This window comes from Acanthochromis polyacanthus, chromosome 14 (assembly GCF_021347895.1).
Source record: "Acanthochromis polyacanthus isolate Apoly-LR-REF ecotype Palm Island chromosome 14, KAUST_Apoly_ChrSc, whole genome shotgun sequence".
Classification (NCBI taxonomy): Eukaryota; Metazoa; Chordata; class Actinopteri; family Pomacentridae; genus Acanthochromis; species Acanthochromis polyacanthus.
Genome location: NC_067126.1, coordinates 3,349,256 through 3,369,206, shown reverse-complemented (window position 1 = coordinate 3,369,206; position 19,951 = coordinate 3,349,256). Strand labels below are relative to the sequence as shown.

The 19,951-nt window shown below is 42.4% G+C and overlaps 2 protein-coding genes across 2 annotated transcripts in view; one reads left to right on the top strand and one right to left on the bottom strand.

The window, feature by feature from the left end:
* parp4 (poly (ADP-ribose) polymerase family, member 4) overlaps positions 1-8,810 on the top strand; it is a 49,400-nt gene extending 40,590 nt beyond the window's left edge. The window contains exons 38-40 of the mRNA XM_051958672.1: positions 223-325; positions 2,519-2,651; positions 6,165-8,810. Coding sequence (XP_051814632.1) covers positions 223-325; positions 2,519-2,651; positions 6,165-6,363 — 435 coding nt within the window. The 3' untranslated portion in view covers positions 6,364-8,810. The remainder of the gene's footprint in view (positions 1-222; positions 326-2,518; positions 2,652-6,164) is intronic.
* A 7,105-nt stretch (positions 8,811-15,915) lies between these two features.
* Positions 15,916-17,116, bottom strand: LOC110968449 (trace amine-associated receptor 13c-like). The gene is made up of 2 exons (XM_051959391.1): positions 16,947-17,116; positions 15,916-16,738 (listed from the first exon to the last, which is right to left on the bottom strand). The coding sequence occupies exons 1-2, from the start codon at positions 17,114-17,116 to the stop codon at positions 15,916-15,918; spliced, it is 993 nt and encodes a 330-aa protein (XP_051815351.1).
* Between the last annotated feature and the right edge of the window lie 2,835 nt (positions 17,117-19,951).

The window sequence follows — 19,951 nt, the reverse complement described above, 5'->3', positions numbered from 1 at the left end:
TGAAACTAAGGGGTTCTTGTTTCATTGAATAGTTTTTTGTTGTGTGTTTATCAGACATCTTGTCCTCCCTACACTTTTCTTTATTCAGGATTTATTTTAGATTTTTGCTGTTTGCTTCTGACTTGCTGTTTTTGTTTTTTCTCTGTCCTGGATTTCTAGAAACGTTCCGCTGTCCTCACCTCTAACCCCGACACGGCGGTGATATTTGTCTTTGTGTTGCAGGAGGGCTACTGGGAGTTAACCAAGGAGCTGGGCAGACTTCTTAAGGTCAGCGTGGACGTCTTCGCTAACGTGTTCCTGAAAAAGAAAGGCATCCATTCTCTTGGTGAGAACTTACAGAGCATCTGAGGGGAACCTGCTGCTCTTTTTCTGTCCAGAATTAATGGTTCAGACACAGATATTCTCATTGTTCTGTCACATTAAAGTAGCAGAATGGAAAATGTAGAGTGTGAATACCATTTTATTCTGTTTCTGCTGCATTGTTGTTTCTCGTTATGCACTTATCTGTTTTTGATTTTTTCATGGAAATAAAAGGAGTTAAAACTCAACATGCAGCTCCACATTTCACTAAAAATGTCAGAATTCTTTGTCAGGCTGCACAGTTAATCAAATATTAATCCAGAAACATGTTTGACCGTTCCTTTGAGCAACTCTTGAACCCAGTTAACGTGTCCTCTGTGGCGGAGGCAGAACCTGAAGACTCGGCGGGGGGGATCTTTGTCCATATCTGTGGCAGAGGTCACCGAGGTAGTTAAGAAGCTCCTTGGTGGCGCCAGGTGTGGACTGTCTTGGGTGACACGTCTCGACAATGTGGAGTGGGCATCAGGTACGGTATCTGTGGAGTAGCAGACCAGGGAGGTGGTTCCCACTTTCAAAAAGGGGGACCACAGAGTGTGCTCCAACTACTGGGGTATCACACTTCTCAGCCTCCCTGGGAAAGTTTACTCTAGGGTGTTGGAAGGGAGGCTCCGACTGATTGTCAAACCTCAGATCCAGGAGGATTAATGTGGATTCCATCCTGGTTGTGGAACGGTGGATCAGATCTTTACTCTTGTGGAGCTGCTGAGGTGGTCATGGGAGTTGGACCTGCCAGTCCTCATGAGTTTTGTGGATCTGGAAAAGGCCTACGACTGTGTTCCCCCGAGGGGCACTGTAGGAGTATGGGGTACCGGGCTCACTGATATGAACCATTCAGTCCCTGTACAACCAAAGTGAGAGCAGTGTCTGCATACTCAGCACAAAGTCAGACTGGTTTCCACTGGGTGTTGGACTCCTCCAGGGCTGTCCCTTTTCTCCGATCCTGTTTGTGGTCTTCATGGATCTCAAGGCGCAACTGGGGTGAGGAGGGTGTCTGGTTTGGGGGCCTCAGGATCTCATCTCTGCTTTTTGCAGATGATGTGGTTCTGTTGGTTTCCTCACATCATGACCTTCAGCGCACACTGGAGTGGTTTGCAGCAGGGATGTGGATCAGCACCTCCAAATCTGAGGCTATGGTTCTCTGCCAGAAACTGGTGGATTGCTCCCTCTGGGTCGAGGGGGAGTTGCCTCCCCAAGCGAATAAGTTCAAGTATCTCAGGATCTTTTTCACGAATGAAGTGAAAATGGAGCATGAGATGGACAAGTGGATTGGTGCAGCGTCAGCAGTAACACAGGTGCTGTATCGAAACCGTCGTGGTAAAATTTACCATCCATCTACGTTCCAACTCTCACCTATGGTCATGAACTCTGGGTAGTGACCGAAAGAACAAGATCGCAGATACAAGCCGTCAAAAGCTTCCTCTGTCGGGTGGCTGAGCTCAGCCTTAGAGATAGGAGGAGAAGCTCAGAGTACAGCTGCTGATCCTTCACATCTAAAGGAACCAGCTGAGGTGGTTTGGACATCTGCTTCAGATGCCTTCAGGGAGACTTCCTTTGGAGGTTTTCTGAACACGTCGGCCTGGGAGGAGACCCCGGGGCAGACCCAGAACTCGCTGGAGGGATTATATATCTCATCTGGTCTGGGAACGCCTTGGGATCCCCCAGGAAGAGCTGGAAAGTGTTGCTGGGGGGAGGGATGTCTGGAATGACCTGTTCCATGACCCAACCAAGGATAAAAGGAAGATGGAGATGGATGGATGAATGTGATTTTGAGGTTTAAAATGGCCCATGTAGATAAAGTCACCTTATCTCTGACATTCGAACTTTGACAGTGATTTGCTGCTGCAGTAACGTGTGGAGACTAGAAGCTTCTCGTTGCACCGCTGATTAGTAGCTTCTACTGTAATCTGCATGTGAGGCATTCAGGGAACATCTGGAAATCATGTGTTTTGTCAACAAACACGTTTAGCCAGTTTGGGTACCATTTTATTTATGTTTCACCTTCAGGAGATGCTCTGATTTCAGATAAAGGTTGTTTTGAGTCTTATTTTTTTTGGCTTGTTTTAAGATCCACCACCTCTTATACAGTGAAGCTCAAAGCGCTGCTGTAACTGAGCGGAGCCTCACTGAACTGCCAGTTAACTCACATTTGGTTTTGTAGGTGTGAAGGCTCACGAAGACATCCTGAAGATGTTGGCCACTCTTCTGGTTCTGCAGCTGCTGAGGCTGGAAAAGCGTGACGAAGGAAAACTGCTGCGAACCCTGTTCTCTCTGGAAGAATCCTCCGAGCCGAGGTCTGCACCAAACACTTCATATATGTAGGAACACATCAGATTAAAACTAGAATATGTTCACCTTCTGGTTTGGCCCAACAAAGAAAACATCTTTATTCAAAAACAGCCTTATTTAGAGGGGGGAAATGGAGATAGTTTAATGTTTGTCAGTGTTTCTTCATCTCTTAACCGACTCAGGACATCAACACTTTCTACGAATGTTTTATCCGGTGAAATCCAAGCTGCAGTTATTTTGTGAATTTATTTTTGCTCCTGATTTCATTTGGCTGTGATTAATTTTTTCACTGCAATCCCGTTAAAGTCCGGCGGCCCGCGGGCGGGCCGTTTTTTTATCGGTATACGCTTTTTTTAAAATAGAAGGACACTGCAAACACGATTATACAAACACTATACACACATAGAAAGCTGAGATTCTCATGAATCCACCGGTATAAACCACTTTCAGATGTGATTACCACAGCGGGTAATATAAACACATTTATCCAACAAACAACAAGTCATGTAAACGTGCACAGCTCACCTGTCGACGCAGTTTGGACACTCGTTTCTGGTCATAAAAGAAGATAATCCACAAAAACCGGCCAGAACCCAAGCTTAGCCATCCAGAGGAAACAATCCAGTATAATACTTTGGCCAAAACATGTCTCGAAATAGGTAAAAAATCCAGAAAACGATCGGCTCCGTGCGCGTGCACGCGGCGCGTGGTGGCGCTGTGCGTTTCATATTCACTGCATCTTTCTATTATAACTTTATCATACACGGTCGAATTCCCTTTGTTCGCGATTCAAAATGGATACTGGAGACTTCTCCTCCGTTTCAAACCGAACTTCAACCAATCAGGTGACTCGTTTCCGCCTACTTCGGCGATTTAGCCAACCATGGCCGAGTCTGACAGATATCGATTACATCACTTGATTGACTTGTTTCTCAGCAAATCACGCCGGAGGAACCGTTAGATTGACAGGCCTGGTAGCCAATGAGCTTGCTGAATGGCTTGAATATAAATCCCGCCTCTGCCAGCGGCTTTATATGATATTTCATTCGTGAGCTCCGGGCTCCACCTGCTGTTTCTCTGTATTCCTCTCAATCTGTTTGTGTGATCGACACTGAAGCCTATCTGAAGTGATTTTTTGAGTTCTTTATGAGTTTTTGGAATGAAAATGAAGTGAAAATGAAGTGAAAATGAATTTATACCATTCTGTAGAGAGTGTGCACAGTGTATAAAGAGTGTATCCAACATTGACAGGGGCGGAGCATATCAGTACAAATACATGTGTGAAACACTCATTTCTTGTAGTATTGCTCTGAAATTTTGACCTGAACTATGTAAGACCCCAGGCTTTTGCAATATTGTGTTTTCAAGCTCTTACAGTGCTGCCACACTGATTTTCAGGTGTTTTATTAGGGAAAAAATGTAGGCGAGAAAAAAATTCATCCTAATTCAGTGTGTGCCAACATGAAATACTCTGTGCCAGTAGCACCTAGAGTAATTCTGACTGCACTGGGTGAAAATTCAGGTTGTCAGCTTTCAAATGAGACCCCAACCATGCATGTACTCCAAACAGTTCAAGAACAGCATTCAATTTACTTTCTGTAAATCTCAGTAGAAATTTCGGGCGGAAATTGCCCAAACCTTAAAGGGATAAAGTCCTGGTAAAATAGCAAAATCAGCCCAGAACTGACACAAAAAGATGTTAAAATGTTCTGAAAAATGACACAAAAACATGGAAAAAAAATAGCACAGAGACAACAGTAATATAGAAAAGTGCTAAAAATATGCACAAATAACAGTGAAATGACACAGAAAGATACTAAAATAACACAAAAAGACTGACACAAAAACATGCAACAATAGAGACAACAGCAGTATTGAAAGATGCTAAAAAGACACAAAAATAGCACAAAAATGACACAAAAAGATGTTAATGGAGTTCTTGAATCTAAAATTAATGAAAATGACACAAAACATGCAAAAAAAACGACAAAATAGCACAGAGACACCAATAACGTAGAAAGTGAGTACAAAGACAAAAATGACACCAAAAGATGAAAACAAAATGCACAAAAATACAGAATATGTTTCTGTCTCGTTTTTCTTAACTGTGGTTAATTTTTAAAGTCTTGCAGCTCTGAGGAACCAGAACAACATGGAGAGAGAACCCAGAGATGTCTTCTGTCTGAGTTAGAATGGTGGAAATCAGAAGAAAACCCTGTTCAAACTCTGTCTTAAAACTAATTTTCAAACTAAATAAAACTGTACCAACTACACTAAAAATAAATGAACTGTTTTGGTTCAAAACTTATTTAATCGGGATTAAAATTTGGATTTATAAAGTTTAAACCGTTTTAAACTGGATTAAATTCAGATTCAACTGGTAGGTTTTTCATAGATTCAAGAATCCAGCAGGAACAACTGGCTTATCGGTTAGTTCTGACCATTTCATGAACAAAAATATGAAATGAAATCAAAAGTAACGAAAATGTAAACTTGTCAGTTTTTATCATTTTGGGGCTGGTAGTGTTTTTTAAACTTCTTTAGGGGGCGATATAAACTCTGCTGGATAAAAACAACTGTAGTTGTCAGCTTAACTGTCAGGCTAACCTATACGCTAACTGTCAGGCTAACCTATAAGCTAACTATCCCACTAACCTACAGGCTAACTGTCTGGCTAACCTATACGCTTACTATCCCACTAACCTATAGGCTAACTGTCAGGCTAACTTATACGCTAACTACTCCATTAACCTACAGGCTAACTGTCAGGCTAACCTACAGGCTAACTGTCAAGCTAACCTACAGGCTAACTATCTCACTAACCAACCTACAGGCTAACTATCCCACTAACGTACAGGCTGACTGTCAGGCTAACCTTTAGGCTAACTATCCCACTAACCTACAGGCTAACTGTCAGGCTAACCTATACGCTAACTATCCCACTAACCTATAGGCTAACTGTCAGGCTAACTTATACGCTAACTACTCCATTAACCTACAGGCTAACTGTCAGGCTAACCTACAGGCTAGCTATCTCACTAACCAACCTACAGGCTAACTATCCCACTAACCTATAGGCTAACTGTCAGGCTAACTTATACGCTAACTACTCCATTAACCTACAGGCTAACTGTCAGGCTAACCTACAGGCTAGCTATCTCACTAACCAACCTACAGGCTAACTATCCCACTAACCTATAGGCTAACTGTCAGGCTAACTTATACGCTAACTACTCCATTAACCTACAGGCTAACTGTCAGGCTAACCTACAGGCTAACTGTCAAGCTAACCTACAGGCTAGCTATCTCACTAACCAACCTACAGGCTAACTATCCCACTAACCTACAGGCTAACTGTCAGGCTACTCTGCTAGCTAACCATCAAGCTAATTGTCAGGATGTTGTTTTGCCATCACCTCCTCCTACATGTATGTTTATAAATGACGCCTGCTCGTTTAACATGTGTTTTAGTGATTTTCGCTACACTACATGAATGTCTTGCTAACTGTGTGCTGCAGGTCCGTCCATTGGGAGGCACTGAAGAAGGCGGTGGACTGGGTGTGCTGGGCCGACCGGCAGTATCCCTGCATCTACAGCCGGCTGGAGTTCGGATTCAACTGGGAGTCGTCCACCCGACAGCTGCTGGGATACGAAGACATCCCTCCATTCTCGGCTCTCCACCTGGAGAACGTGAAGGGGATGCTAGCAGTTCACTAATCAAACCTGGGTGCCTCTTGCTATTATTTTTAAGGTTACCTTTTACACAGATATCCGTGCATTTCTTTGCTTTACGACTTATTCCATCTTAAAATCAGCTATTTTTTGGTTCATGTGCTATAAGATGAAGTATCTTTTTTTAATGTTTCCACTCAGCCGCAATGAGAGATTGTTTGATCAACTTGTTCAATGTTACAGGTGAACAATTCAGTTATCTAACCGTTAGGCTAACTGTCAGGCTAATCATCAGGTTTACTGTCAGGCTAATCATTAACCTAACTGTTGGGCTACATGTAGTGCTAACTGGTGGTTAACCATCAGGCTAATTGCCAGGCTAACTGTCAGACTAATAACGAGCTCAATGATGGAACTTTTATGACAGCATTCATTTTTCCCATGTTTCATCTCACCAGTATTTAGAGATTAATAATCTACTGTCTAATACTGTTGAGACAAACCTGCTGAAAGTGGGTCATCGACAGATTTCTTAAAATTATGTTTAAAATTTTCCAAAAACATCCGTATTTCATGTTTGAAAGATTCCAGAGATGGTTGAGCAGAATTCTTTCTCTAATTTGATTAGATAATAATTATATACATAAATAACCCTTTTGAGCTGTTGGTGTGTTTACATGCACTGAAATAATCAGATTTCTAAAACCTTTTTATCGTATATGACATTACATGAGCAAGATAAAAGGAAAAATCATACCGAGGCTGAAGCAGCAGCCTCTAGAAGCCAAATCATCCTGTTAGCTATAAACGGATTACTCTTATTCCTTGAGTGCACACACAGTATAACCTTTAATCATCCTAGTTTATCACATATATTCAGATTTAGTTGAATTAGCTGCGATTTTAAACCTACAAAGGAAAAGTAAGATGAAGACCAAAGTTTAGAAGATCTGACTGAAGGAAAGTCTTAATTTTAGAGCTGGAAAAAAAAAAACATTTTTTACGGTGAAGAACCGCTTTGAATGTTCGACCACAAGCCGAGCTTTTTCTCACAAACATCAGTGATCAAAGATATTAACCGTGAATATCAGGGTTTGCTACTAAAAAAAAAAAAAAAAGAACTTGATGTCCAAAAACCTCCAATCTGAGCCAAAAGTCTGAAAATCAAACATCCTGTTGTTGAGGTAAATATCCAACAGCAAGCATCCAACCAAACCAGGTCTGAAGTTCCTGGATTCCAGTCCCGTCTAAACCCTTTGATGGAACCCAAAGATCACTGGTGAGAGGTTTATTGGAGGTCAGAAGGTGTTATTACCTCCGCCAGGAGGTTATGTAATCATCGGAGTTTGTTTGTCTGTTAACAGCAGAACTCAAAAAGTCATGGACGGATTTTCACCAAATTTTTACAGAATGTCCGCAAGAGCAAAAGTAACAATCGATTAGATTTTGGAGGTGATCCGGATCACCATCTGGATCCAGAATTTTTTTGAAGGACTCTGTACAATTAGGATCACCTCCAAAATCTAATCGATTGTTACTTTTGCTCTTCCAGACATTCTGTAAAAATTTGGTGAAAATCCGTCCATGACTTTTTGAGTTGTGCTGTTAACAGACAAACAGACAGACAGACAGATGGCCTGGCGGAGGTCTGCGCTCTCCGAGCACTTTTCTAGTTATTGTTGTTACATATTGATTTTGGGATTGTCATTTTGATTTTGAAGCTTTTTGGATTTTATAATACAAGATATAATCAAAAAGTTCTGTGTCTGTGTGAATAAAAATGTAAAATCTTCCCACCGTGGTCTCGTGGTGCAGCGACGTTCTGCTCCCAGGGCTCCTGCAGCTCTTCTTCTTCAGTCCTGTTCTGGAAACGGGTCGTCTCTAAGAATCTGAATCTCCTGAAACAGTTACTCTGAAACTTCAACTTTCAAACCTGGAGACTAGAGTGGATGGAAACTGTGTTGTTGTGGCGTTGGAACTTAATCACCGTGACACGTTAGCGGTTTTAGCTGATGATCTTCTGTGATTAAGGGGCTTAAATGCTTTGATTGCACCTTTATGTGATGAAGCAGTTTACTAGAGCTGGACCCAAATATCCGAATATTCGTTCGCTACGGCGGTATTCGGATATTAATTTTGGGATCCGAATATTCGCCCCCCCCCACCCCCCCCATCAGTCGTTAGTGGGCGGAAAGAATATGTGGCGTTTAACTGAAGACGAAACGAAGACAAATTTTGACACCCCCCCCCCACACACACACACACACACACACATACATGCACACACGTGCGCACACACAACAAGACTCCCCCCCCCCCTTTTAATAGGGCCCGAATATTTAGAGGCCAGAAACCACTATTCGGGCCAGCCCTACAGTTTACAGAACGTTAAATAGCTGTCAGATTATTGGATGTTGATGCTTTTCATGGTCTAAGCTCGTACTGCTTTTTGTGTGTAATCATGAACCCAATAAAATTTTAAATGAAAAATATCTCACTTTGTGTCAGTACAAGTATCACCAGAGACACTGAGGATCATCTGTCAGGTTTTGTTTCTATCCATCAAGCAGATGTGGAAGTAGGCCAGAATTTAAAAAAACATGATGAAAATGTGTAAATTGGTGGATGTGCTCAAAAGTATCAGAGGGTACAGAAGGCTTTTACAGTGGATGGTGGTTGGTTGGTTGGCTAACTGCTAGTTGGTTGGCTCTTTGGTTGCTGATTGGCTGGTTTATTGGCTGGTTTGTTGGTTGGCTGGCTTGCTTGGCTGGTTGGTTGCTTGGTTGGTTGCTTGGTTGGTTGGCTGGCTTGCTGATTGGTTGCTTAGCTGATTGACTGGCTGGTTTGTTGGTTGGCTGGCTTGCTCGGTTGACTGGCTTGCTGGTTGGTTGCTTGGCTGATCGGTTGGTTGATTGGCTGGTTTGTTGGTTGGTTTTATTTGCCCTCAATGTGTAATTTCATATTTATCTGTAATTTCACGAGATGTCATCTGTAATTTAATGAAACACTGGGAAATCTGTGTAATAACAGTTGAAAAATGATTTACCATTTTTCCTAAATCGTACCAGACTTGTAGCATCTTTCCCAACAAGACCTGAGTGTGTCGCTGCTGATCCAGAAGCTTTAACGCGGTTAGTGAAGGCTCTTTAAATTCATGTAAGTAGAATATTTCTGTCTAATGTGTAGTAAATAAAGAGTTCTGTGTTTAAGAAGAGTCTGAAACATCAGAAGTTGTTAAATCAGAGTCTCAATGTCATCCAACATCCTGCTGACAGGTTAAGTTGGTTTGCTGCTGAAGCTCAGATTTCTCTGCTGTGTGAACGTGAACGTCTCCGTTAACTGATACCTGCAGTCAGAACTGGAGAACCAGCTGAAGGCTTCAGGCTGGAAATGAGCTTCTGGTTCCACATTCAGTCCCACGACTCCAATAACTCGTTAGCTAATCAGTCAGCCAGCAGGTTTTACTGCAGAGGAACAGGATGGAACATAGCTCTTCTGTATCACAGTAATAAACATGTAAATACTGACTTCACATCCATAAAATAGAAAGGTAACGGCAGCGTTGAAGGAATCAGTCTGACAGGAAATATAACAATCAGACCAACTGGATCAAAACTCAGAATATGGATTCAAACTCTTCCTCAGACTGAATAAAACTCATACATACATTGAATTAAAAAACTCAAAACTAAACGAAAATTTGGATTTAAACTGGATTTAAACTAGGTTAAAATTTAGGAATAAACTGGATTAATGTTTAGATTTAAAATGGATTAAAACTAGAATTAAAAACTCATTTAAATTGGATTAAACTGAATTAAATCCCAGATTTAAACTGAAGTGAAACCCAGATTTAACCTGAATTTAAAAAGCAGATTTAGCCTGAATTAAAACTCAGATTTAAACTTGATGAAAACTCAGAGATGTGGATCTCATCACAGTGGAAGCTCACTGATTTAATGGAAAAAATAAATAGTTTGACCATAAATCTTTTTAAAGTGAACAGTAACAGTGTACAGTGGACTAGTGGTTAGTACTTTGGCCTTGCAGCAAGAAGATCCCGGTTCAAATCCCGGCCTGGGATCTTTCTGCATGGAGTTTGCATGCTCTCCCTGTGCATGCGTGGGTTTTCTCCGGGTACTCCGGCTTCCTCCCACAGTCCAAAAATATGCTGAGGTTAATTGGTTACTCTAAATTGTCTGTAGGTGTGAATGTGAGTGTGATTGTGTGTCTGTATATGTAGCCCTGTGACAGACTGGTGACCTGTCCTGGGTGTCCTCTGCCCTCCCCCGAGTCAGCTGGGATAGACTCCAGCACCCCCCATGAGCCTAGTGAGGATAAAGCGGTGTATAGAGGATGGATGGATGGATGGAGAATTAGCTCAGATTCATCACTAACATCTTGAACACAACGTTTTTCTGTCGTCTTTTATGTGATTTCTGGCCAGAAGAAACCTGTTTGTGGATTCTAAACATTAGAAAAAGAATGTGAGTAATTTAGGGCTTAGCTGATGAAACGGATCCTCCACCTCCTGATCTGCATCGTCACATTTCAGTCTGAGGAGCACGATGAACAGAATGAGGTTTGGGTTTGGAGGAAATGGGAGGTCTGAAATATTTCAAATCACGTTTCAGGTTGTCAGAGGATAAAAGACGAACATCTCAGACACAAAGTCAGAGCTGAGCAGGACGACTCTGGAGAACGTTTTCTACCTGAACGTCCAGAAAAGCTGCAGCAGGTGAAAACACCTGAATCTGTTTCTGAATCCTGAAGTTTTCTGCATCCCAGAGCTGCAGAAAGTCAAAGCAAAGACGTCGTTCTGCTAAACCCGAATACGAAGACGGAAACGCTGCCGTCATCACCATGGCCTGGACCAACGACGAGAACCCATGAGGAGAAACTAACTCGGCTCATCTTCAGGTTGTTTAAAACTCGTACTGATCTGCAGGCAGTGTAACCGCTGACCTCGTCCTGGTGAAAAACCAAAACGTGTCCGAATGTGTTTGGTTTTAGATAGACGTCTCCTAAAAAGATGAGCTGAAAGACGCCTTTAACAGCAAAAACCACATTTTATTCACCCATAGAAACATAAAAATCATTCATTTATGGTCTTACACTGGAAGAAGGATCGATAACCAAACTAAGTGGTTTTTTTGTTTTTTTTTTGTGGTTTAATCACTGAAACACTTTTTAATGATGGTATTCTTCTCTTTTATCGATTTTCACATAAAAGTGGCAAAATCTGCCTTGTTAAGAATCAAAAACAAAAGAAACCGTGAAAAGTCTGTACGATCATGGATTAGACACGTGAGCATGGGAATCTTTCTTTTTCTGGGTAATTTGACCAAAATATCTAGAAAATCTGCATTTGTCCAACCAGGAAGAAGCTCAGTTTTACTCAGACTTTTATCCAGAGGAGTCGGTAAAAGCCCTGACAGATGGATGTTGGTTCCTCTGCAGCTCCATGAAGGTTTAATGTCAGAAAAAAGTCCATAAATCTGCTGATTATGTGTCCTGTTTCATGATTAATGTGACTTTAACTCCACTGTATCACATTTTGTCGTGTGTTTGTCTGTTTAAGCATCTCAAAAGACCAAAAAAATAAATAAACTGGGGTTTGTGGGTAAAAGACAGAACCTGACTTCATGTGTTTCATTGATTCTTTGTCACCTTTATTTTTCTGCTGCAGAACTTCAACACATCTTCACAACGACGCAGGAATTAAGTCAAAGAATGACGTAAAGACAAACTTAAACAAAACAACGACGAAGATTAGAGTCTGTTGGGTCGATTCATGAACAGAATTCATGGAACACCAGCTAAATGTAACGCCAGAGTCATCCAAAATGATGAAACACCTGTTTAGAATGGTGAAGATGGTCCTCAGTGACGACAAAATTGTTCTGAATGACTCTAAAATGGTCCTCAGTGACTCAAAAAAACAAGATTGCACCAAAGTGTACTTGTTTTGAGTCAAAGTTTAGTGGTGAGAATGTTCCAACAAGACTAAACTCATGTCTAAAATGGCAAAATTGGTCAACAATGACTCAAAATTTGTACAAAATGACAAAGTTGTTCATCTTACAAAAAAGATAAACATGCAAATACTGCTGGTATTCCTCCTCTGTTCTTTTTGCAGGTGTGCACGTCGTTGCAAGTAAACAAACCTGAGTCCAAAACGACTAAACCTAAAGCTAAAATACCTCAATTTTGTCCAGAGTGTGTCCGACATTAGGCGACATCTGTCCCAAATGACTAAAATTTGTCCAAAATGCATCAAAAGTTGTCCAGGATGACCCTAAATGAGTCCAGAATGTGCAATTAGAAGAAAGAAGGTTCAAAAATAGCACATCCTGGTGACTGTTCTGCTTCTGGCTGCACACATCACTGTACATGTGTCCTAAAATAACACAAATCTGGTCAACAATTATCCAAAAAATCGTCAAAAATTCCAAAAATATTCTCAAATTCATAGTCTGTCTAAACTGTGTCCAAAATGAAGTTAAAGTTTATCCAGAATAGATCCTAAATGACAGAAAAACTGTAAAATGACTCAAATATGTATCCTTAGCGGTGTTCTGAAAATGAGTCTAAGATGACATAAATCTCGTCAAAAACATTTTTATAAATGTCCCAAATGCCTAAAACTTGTCAAAATTTCCCAAGAATCCATCCAAAATGACCTGAGTTTTTCAAAAATGAGTCCAAAACGACGAAACCTGAATGTTGTTGATAAACAAAATTAACCCAACCACTGCTAAAAGCTGCATTCAAAGTGAGTATTTACAAACCAAAAGGCCTCTTGTGGCTAAAAATGGCACAAACAGGAGACAGAAGTGTGAGTTTTATTGTATTGTGTTCTTATTTTTTATTGTATTAGCACTGTTATTTATTAATGTTATAGGGACTGCAGATGGAAACCAGCTAATGAACTATAATCTGGTGCAGCACATCTCTGACTCATGTGAGCTTAATGTTTCTCTACATTGTCCCTTAAATAAAGACTAAAAAAAACAGAGGACAGTACAACGTTGTGTTAAAGATGTCAAAGGTGCATTCTTGATATTATTTTCATGTTTGGGGCATGGCTCAGTGGGTAGAGTGGTCGTCTTGCAACTGAAGGGTTGCCGGTTCGATCCTCGCCCTGTCGTGCTCGAGGTGTCCCTGAGCAAGACACCTAACCCCGAATTGCTCCTGGTGGGTCGTGGTTAGCGCCTTGCATGGCAGCTTCCACCATCAGTGTGTGAATGGGTGAATGTGACGTATCATGTAAAGCGCTTTGGGTACCTTGCAGGTATAGTAAAGCGCTATATAAATACAGACCATTTACCATATTTTTATGTTTTGTTTAAAAGTTTCCACTAAAAAAGCAATGATACATGATGACTAAGGTGCAGAAAATGGACGTTCCTTCAGTATTTTAGACCCTGAACGTCTGTTTTATTCTGGTTCTGCTGCAGTTTGTTCCCCTCTGATATGAACTTACTCATTTGTGTAACATGAGCGCCCCCTGCAGACTGATGCACTGAACTACTTCTTTCTCTCTAAGCTCAGTGTTGCTTCTTAAATGTATTTTCTGCACGATTTGTTTGAATATGTCACTTCTACTCCTCCACATACTGGAGAAATGTCGTACTTTTGCTGCACCATTGTTTTATTTTAGCTAAATTTCCTGATTACTTTGATTGTAAACACAAAATAACCGAATCATTCATCCTAAATTCTATTTCCTTTAAAGGCCCTGCAGGTTTTAAACACTAAAAGCTGCTCAGCTGAAGCAGAAAGTTGATATCTTTTACAGTTTCCTCAAGTCATTCGTTATTTTATCCAAACAAACAGCTAGAATATAAACGGTCATCAAAGTTTCTGTGTGTTCTGAGCTTCAGTGTTTAATTTATTGGAGTATTAACTGTATTATTTCAGTTTGTCACATAGATTCATACAGTAAGTAATATTGTAGAGTCTTAACCTGAAATCTATATAAAATAATGTAAAAATATTTATTTTAGTCGTGTAATTTTATCTACTAAATGAAATTGTTGCCTTGATATTTAGATTGTTCAGGTGAATTAATATGAATTAAAATACTGCTGAGTGTTAAACTTAATTTCTAAATATGTCGCTCAAGTTTATATAAAAATATTTTAGCATTTTAACCATGATTTTGATCATAAAGAGGTAACTTTAATGTTAAAATGAAAGTTAAAAACATGCAATATTGTGGGGAATTTAATATTTATTGAAAAAACTTTCAATAAATGTTATTTGTAGTATTTACCAGATAAATATGTATGAAACATTGTAGAGTTTTAAATCTGCATCATTAATAATAAAAGTAATAATATAACATTATATTGCTATATTTGTATTTAGTAATATAATACATACATATATATGTATATATATGTATGTATATATATATATGTATATATATATACACTAGTAATGTTAGTATTAGTCATAAATGTGTATATTAAATAATTTTGCAATATTTTGCCTTAATATTTTTTTTATTTTACTCTGAATTTATCACAAATATGACATCGTGAGTTCTTATGTTTAATATTTAAACTCATAGAAAACACTGCAGAAGTGATCTTTATATGATATTAAATGTTTATTTTATATTGTGTTGTTTTAAATGAACCGCATAAAGACGTCCGTGTAGTTTCTCTGCTGATTCTTAAAGAGAAATATTTGATCATTAAAATGAAGAAGATTACTTTGGCAGGATTCTACTGCTGATGTTAAAGAAACTTTTCAACACATTTGATAAGACACACATTTGAAAGAATCAAGAAGTCCAAATGAAAGAGCAGAATGTACCTTTATTCACTTATTAATGCACTCACCTCAGCGTAGAACTGTAAACACAGACTGTTTTCTTTCAGTACATCATGGACAGCAGAGACCAGCAGTGGACGTCTTCCTGATCAACGTGACAGTCCTCCTTTGCACAGATTATCTTTAAAAGGCTGCACAAACTGGAATACTTTACCTTCAGTTAGAACAGAAAGATTTCAGAGACAGAACAAAACGAGGCTGATTAACAGTCAGACTGATGAACATTCAGAAAATCATCTGTCATCACTGTCTCTGTTTTCCTGTACGGTTTTTATCCGTCTCCGTGTTTTTCTGTTGTGTCTGGAAACTCTGACTTCTCTCAGATTAAAGCAAAGTTTTACTGGCACAAGGAATCAACATGAACAGATCACAGTCTGAACGAAGAAACGGTTCAGCCTTTCTACAGAGACGAGTCACAGTGGTTCCATCAGTTCCTCAGCAGTTATGTTCTTATGGCCAAAGTTAATCATGAGTTCACTGGGTTGTATGAGTTCACAGCCACACAGTTCTACAGCAGCGTGACATCATAAAGAGCATTCAATCATAACATTATTATAACTTATCACAGGATGGAAATGATCCGTGTGCTAAAGGAGTCATTAGTGTGCACTCCCCTGTCCAGATAAACACAGAAATGAAAACGGTTTGTGTTGCCAAGAAGAAAAAACTAAGACTTGCAGGTTCACCCGTCAGCACCAATCAGGTTTATTTTTAAAGAAAAGACCTTGTGTCTGGTGTGGAATCAGACAGATTTCAGTCTCTTTGCAGCATGTTGGCCTCACAGGAGCCCGGCTGCAGGATTCTCAGCGTGACGATGTGCCGGACAGACTTCCTGAACCAGGGGTAGAAAAAGGCGTAGATGACTGGGTTCAAACACGAGTTCAGATAGATCAGCCACACCTGAACCGCCACAGCTTCTGCAGCCAGAACGTTGTGTTCGGCTGCGACACTGAAGCAGTAATAAGGACAGGAGCAGAGCAGGAAGACCAGCAGCACCACGCCCAGCGTCCTGGCTGCTTTCAGCTCAGACTTCTTGGCTGTTGCTGCCCCTGAACGCTGCAGAGCGACGGCGTGTCGTCGGACGGCCCGAGCCTGAGACACGGCAACCACAAACACCCTCATGTACAAAACCACGATGACCAGGAAGGGCCCGAAAAAGGTCACGACGAGGTCCACCACTCCGTCAGCATAATTCACAACAACCAGACACTCCCCACGGCAGGAGTGGAACCTGCTGGGCTCTGTGAGTTTATCCCTCAACAACCAGCAGCTGTGGACGGCCGACAGAAGCCAGCAGAGACAAACACTGAGCTGAACCCTCTTCACACTGACCCTGCTGGAGTAGAACATGGGCTCACAGACGGCCACGTAGCGGTCCACCGATATCAGCACCATGCTCCCCACCGAAGCACTGATCAGGAGGGAAGCTAGAACGAAGTTTGCAACACAAGCCACGTCTCCCAGAAGCCAGCAGTTTGTTAAGAGGAAGATCTCCACCGGCATCTGAAGGAGGCCCACCAGGAGGTCTGAGACGGCCAGACACAGCAGGAGGAGGTTGGTGGGAGTGTGGAGCTGCCTGCAGGTGGAGGACACAAACAGAATACGAGCAGATCCTACAAACTAGCAGAACCTGGAAACACAAATGTCACCAACAAAGCACCACAGTCATATTTAGCATCAGTTTAAACCTACTTATAATGTTAAAACGCATCGGATGCTCAACAGAACTACCTGCATCATTTTCTCCTTCAGTGTGAATGAATGCAGCAGAGCAGTGACTCTACCTGAAGTGTGAGATGGAGATGATGACCAGCAGGTTGAGGCTCACAGTGAGCACAGAGATGGAGGACAGCAGGACGCAGATGAACGAGGCTTCAGGCTGAGGACGACTCCACCTCCTACAGGAGTTGTTGATGTGAGGAAAGCAGAGTTCAGCTTCCTCCAGAGTGTCCATCCTCAGAGAGACAAGCCAGGTCTGAAGGAAGCTCTTCATGCTGATCTTTTACTCCATCCTTCCTCCCTCCCACATGCAAATTCACTGTGTCATAGTCTGGTTAATATTTAGTATCTGCAGATACCATTTTCCTGCATAATAAACACTTAAAGTGTTGTAGATTATCTTTACTACCTATTTTAATCTCACCGTTTAATACTGCAACGACCTGAGAAGGTTCAGCAAATGAGCACCATGACAAAGTCTTCTGTGGTGCTAAATGACCTCCAGCCTGCACTGAATGAAGCAGGATTAAATCAGTTAAGGTAAAACTTTATGGATCCTGAAGGAAATCCTGGTGCTCAGAACTAAACAGCTGACAGCAGAAATGTAGTAAATAAATGTAGAAAGCAATTAGACATGTACACTACTGTGGAAAAGTTTGGGCTCATCCAGACGGTTCCATGTTCTCCATGAAAACACATTTTTATCCATGTGCTAACATAACTGAACAAGGGTTTTCTAACCATCAATGAGCCTTTCATCACCATAAGCTAACACAATGTAGCATTAGTACACAGGAAATGTTCCTCTGTACCCCTATGGAGATATTCCATTAAAAACCAGCCGTTTCCAGCCAGAACATTTACCACATTAACTATGTCTACACTGGATTTATCATTCATTTAATGTGATCTTCAATGAATAAAATGACTTTCTGACAATAAGGACATTTCCCCAAACTTTTGAATGTTAGTGTGCATGATAATCATTACATTTGACTCTAGCACAGCAATGAATGTCCAGCATGCTAACTCTTTTTAAATAAATGAGTCACCTTTTGACTCATGAAGCTCACATCATTACAATAATTTTCCAATTTAAGGTTCCAGTGTAACAGCAGACATAAACAAAGGATCAGGCTGGCATCTGTGTCGATATTAATCAGTTTAAAAATAGTTTGAATGGAACTTATCTTTTTGAGGTGATCAGCAGAAGGTTTAATGAAGTTTAATGTTATGATGTCATGTCAGGCTCACATGGATCTGCTACTGGTAACCTGTAACCCAGTACTAGCTGCCCCAGGGTCGGGTTGTCGGTGACTAAACCGGCTCCTCTACCAGTTCTCGCAAAAGACACGGTAAGGAGGGTGGCTAGACACCGTGGTGGAATTTAAAAACAAGATCTGCCAAAGGGCGCCGGCTCAGGAGAGCCAGTGCCGGCCGTCTAGCATTCCCTGCTGCCTACCTTGTAGTTCTTTTTGAGAAGGAAGGCGTCAGGAGTAAACCTCCAACAAAAATCCAGAGTTGGAGTCCCTAAGTCAATTCAACGTTGTATTCAACTTCATTCTGGCAACTCCTGCGATGTCGCTGCTGCCAGACTGTAAAGGTTCTGCTGTTCCTTTGGACCCATCACTGATGTGGAGATGGGTGCTGTGCTGCATGGGCAACAGCTGGTCCTCCATTTCACACTGCTGACATCTAACACCAATGCTTGTGACACAGACCGGTCTCCTTAGCAACAAGTGACGCTCCAACAGCCGAACAGACAGGACAACCAGGATGTACACCCATGATCAGCTCTGACTGATGGAGGTCTAGCCTAGAGTTAAGATTAGTTATTTAGGAAAGTGTGTTCATGTCGCCAACGTCGACCAGAAAATAGCGAAGACAGAGATGTGAGTTGAAGGATCGGAGGGCCAAGTTTTAAACATGGAACAGGTGATCAGCGGGATGACAAAGGTGGCGTTACGTTAAGTGACAGCGTACAGAGCAGACGGTAGCCAGACTGGGAATAAACAGGTATTTAATCACTGTAATCAACAAACTAATAAAAACAAACTGATATATACGTAATCACGTCCTCACTGTGGAGGACAGCAGGGGTCCATTTCCTCAGTCTGGAGGACGGCAGGGGTCCATGTCCTCAGTCTGGAGGACGGCAGGGGTCCACGTCCTCAGTCTGGAGGACGGCAGGGGTCCACGTCCTCAGTCTGGAGGACGGCAGGGGTCCACGTCCTCAGTCTGGAGGACGGCAGGGGTCCACGTCCTCAGTCTGGAGGACGGCAGGGGTCCACGTCCTCAGTCTGGAGGACGGCAGGGGTCCACGTCCTCAGTCTGGAGGACGGCAGGGGTCCACGTCCTCTCTCTGGAGGACGGCAGGGGTCCATGTCCTCAGTCTGGAGGACGGCAGGGGTCCATGTCCTCAGTCTGGAGGACGGCAGGGGTCCACGTCCTCTCTCTGGAGGACGGCAGGGGTCCACGTCCTCAGTCTGGAGGACGGCAGGGGTCCATGTCCTCAGTCTGGAGGACGGCAGGGGTCCACCTCCTCAGTCTGGAGGACGGCAGGGGTCCACCTCCTCAGTCTGGAGGACGGCAGGGGTCCATGTCCTCAGTCTGGAGGACGGCAGGGGTCCACGTCCTCTCTCTGGAGGACGGCAGGGGTCCATGTCCTCAGTCTGGAGGACGGCAGGGGTCCATGTCCTCAGTCTGGAGGACGGCAGGGGTCCACGTCCTCAGTCTGGAGGACGGCAGGGGTCCACGTCCTCAGTCTGGAGGACGGCAGGGGTCCACGTCCTCAGTCTGGAGGACGGCAGGGGTCCACGTCCTCAGTCTGGAGGACGGCAGGGGTCCACGTCCTCAGTCTGGAGGACGGCAGGGGTCCACGTCCTCTCTCTGGAGGACGGCAGGGGTCCATGTCCTCAGTCTGGAGGACAGCAGGGGTCCACCTCCTCAGTCTGGAGGACGGCAGGGGTCCATGTCCTCAGTCTGGAGGACGGCAGGGGTCCACGTCCTCAGTCTGGAGGACGGCAGGGGTCCACGTCCTCAGTCTGGAGGACGGCAGGGGTCCACGTCC

Bases quoted from the DNA above. Each gene is read 5' to 3' on its own strand.
- LOC110968449 (XM_051959391.1), bottom strand. From the start codon at position 17,116: ATGGACACTCTGGAGGAAGCTGAACTCTGCTTTCCTCACATCAACAAC. The intron at 16,739-16,946 runs GTAGAGTCACTG...CTCCACCTGCAG, and splicing joins ATCTCCATCTCACACTTCAG to GCAGCTCCACACTCCCACCA.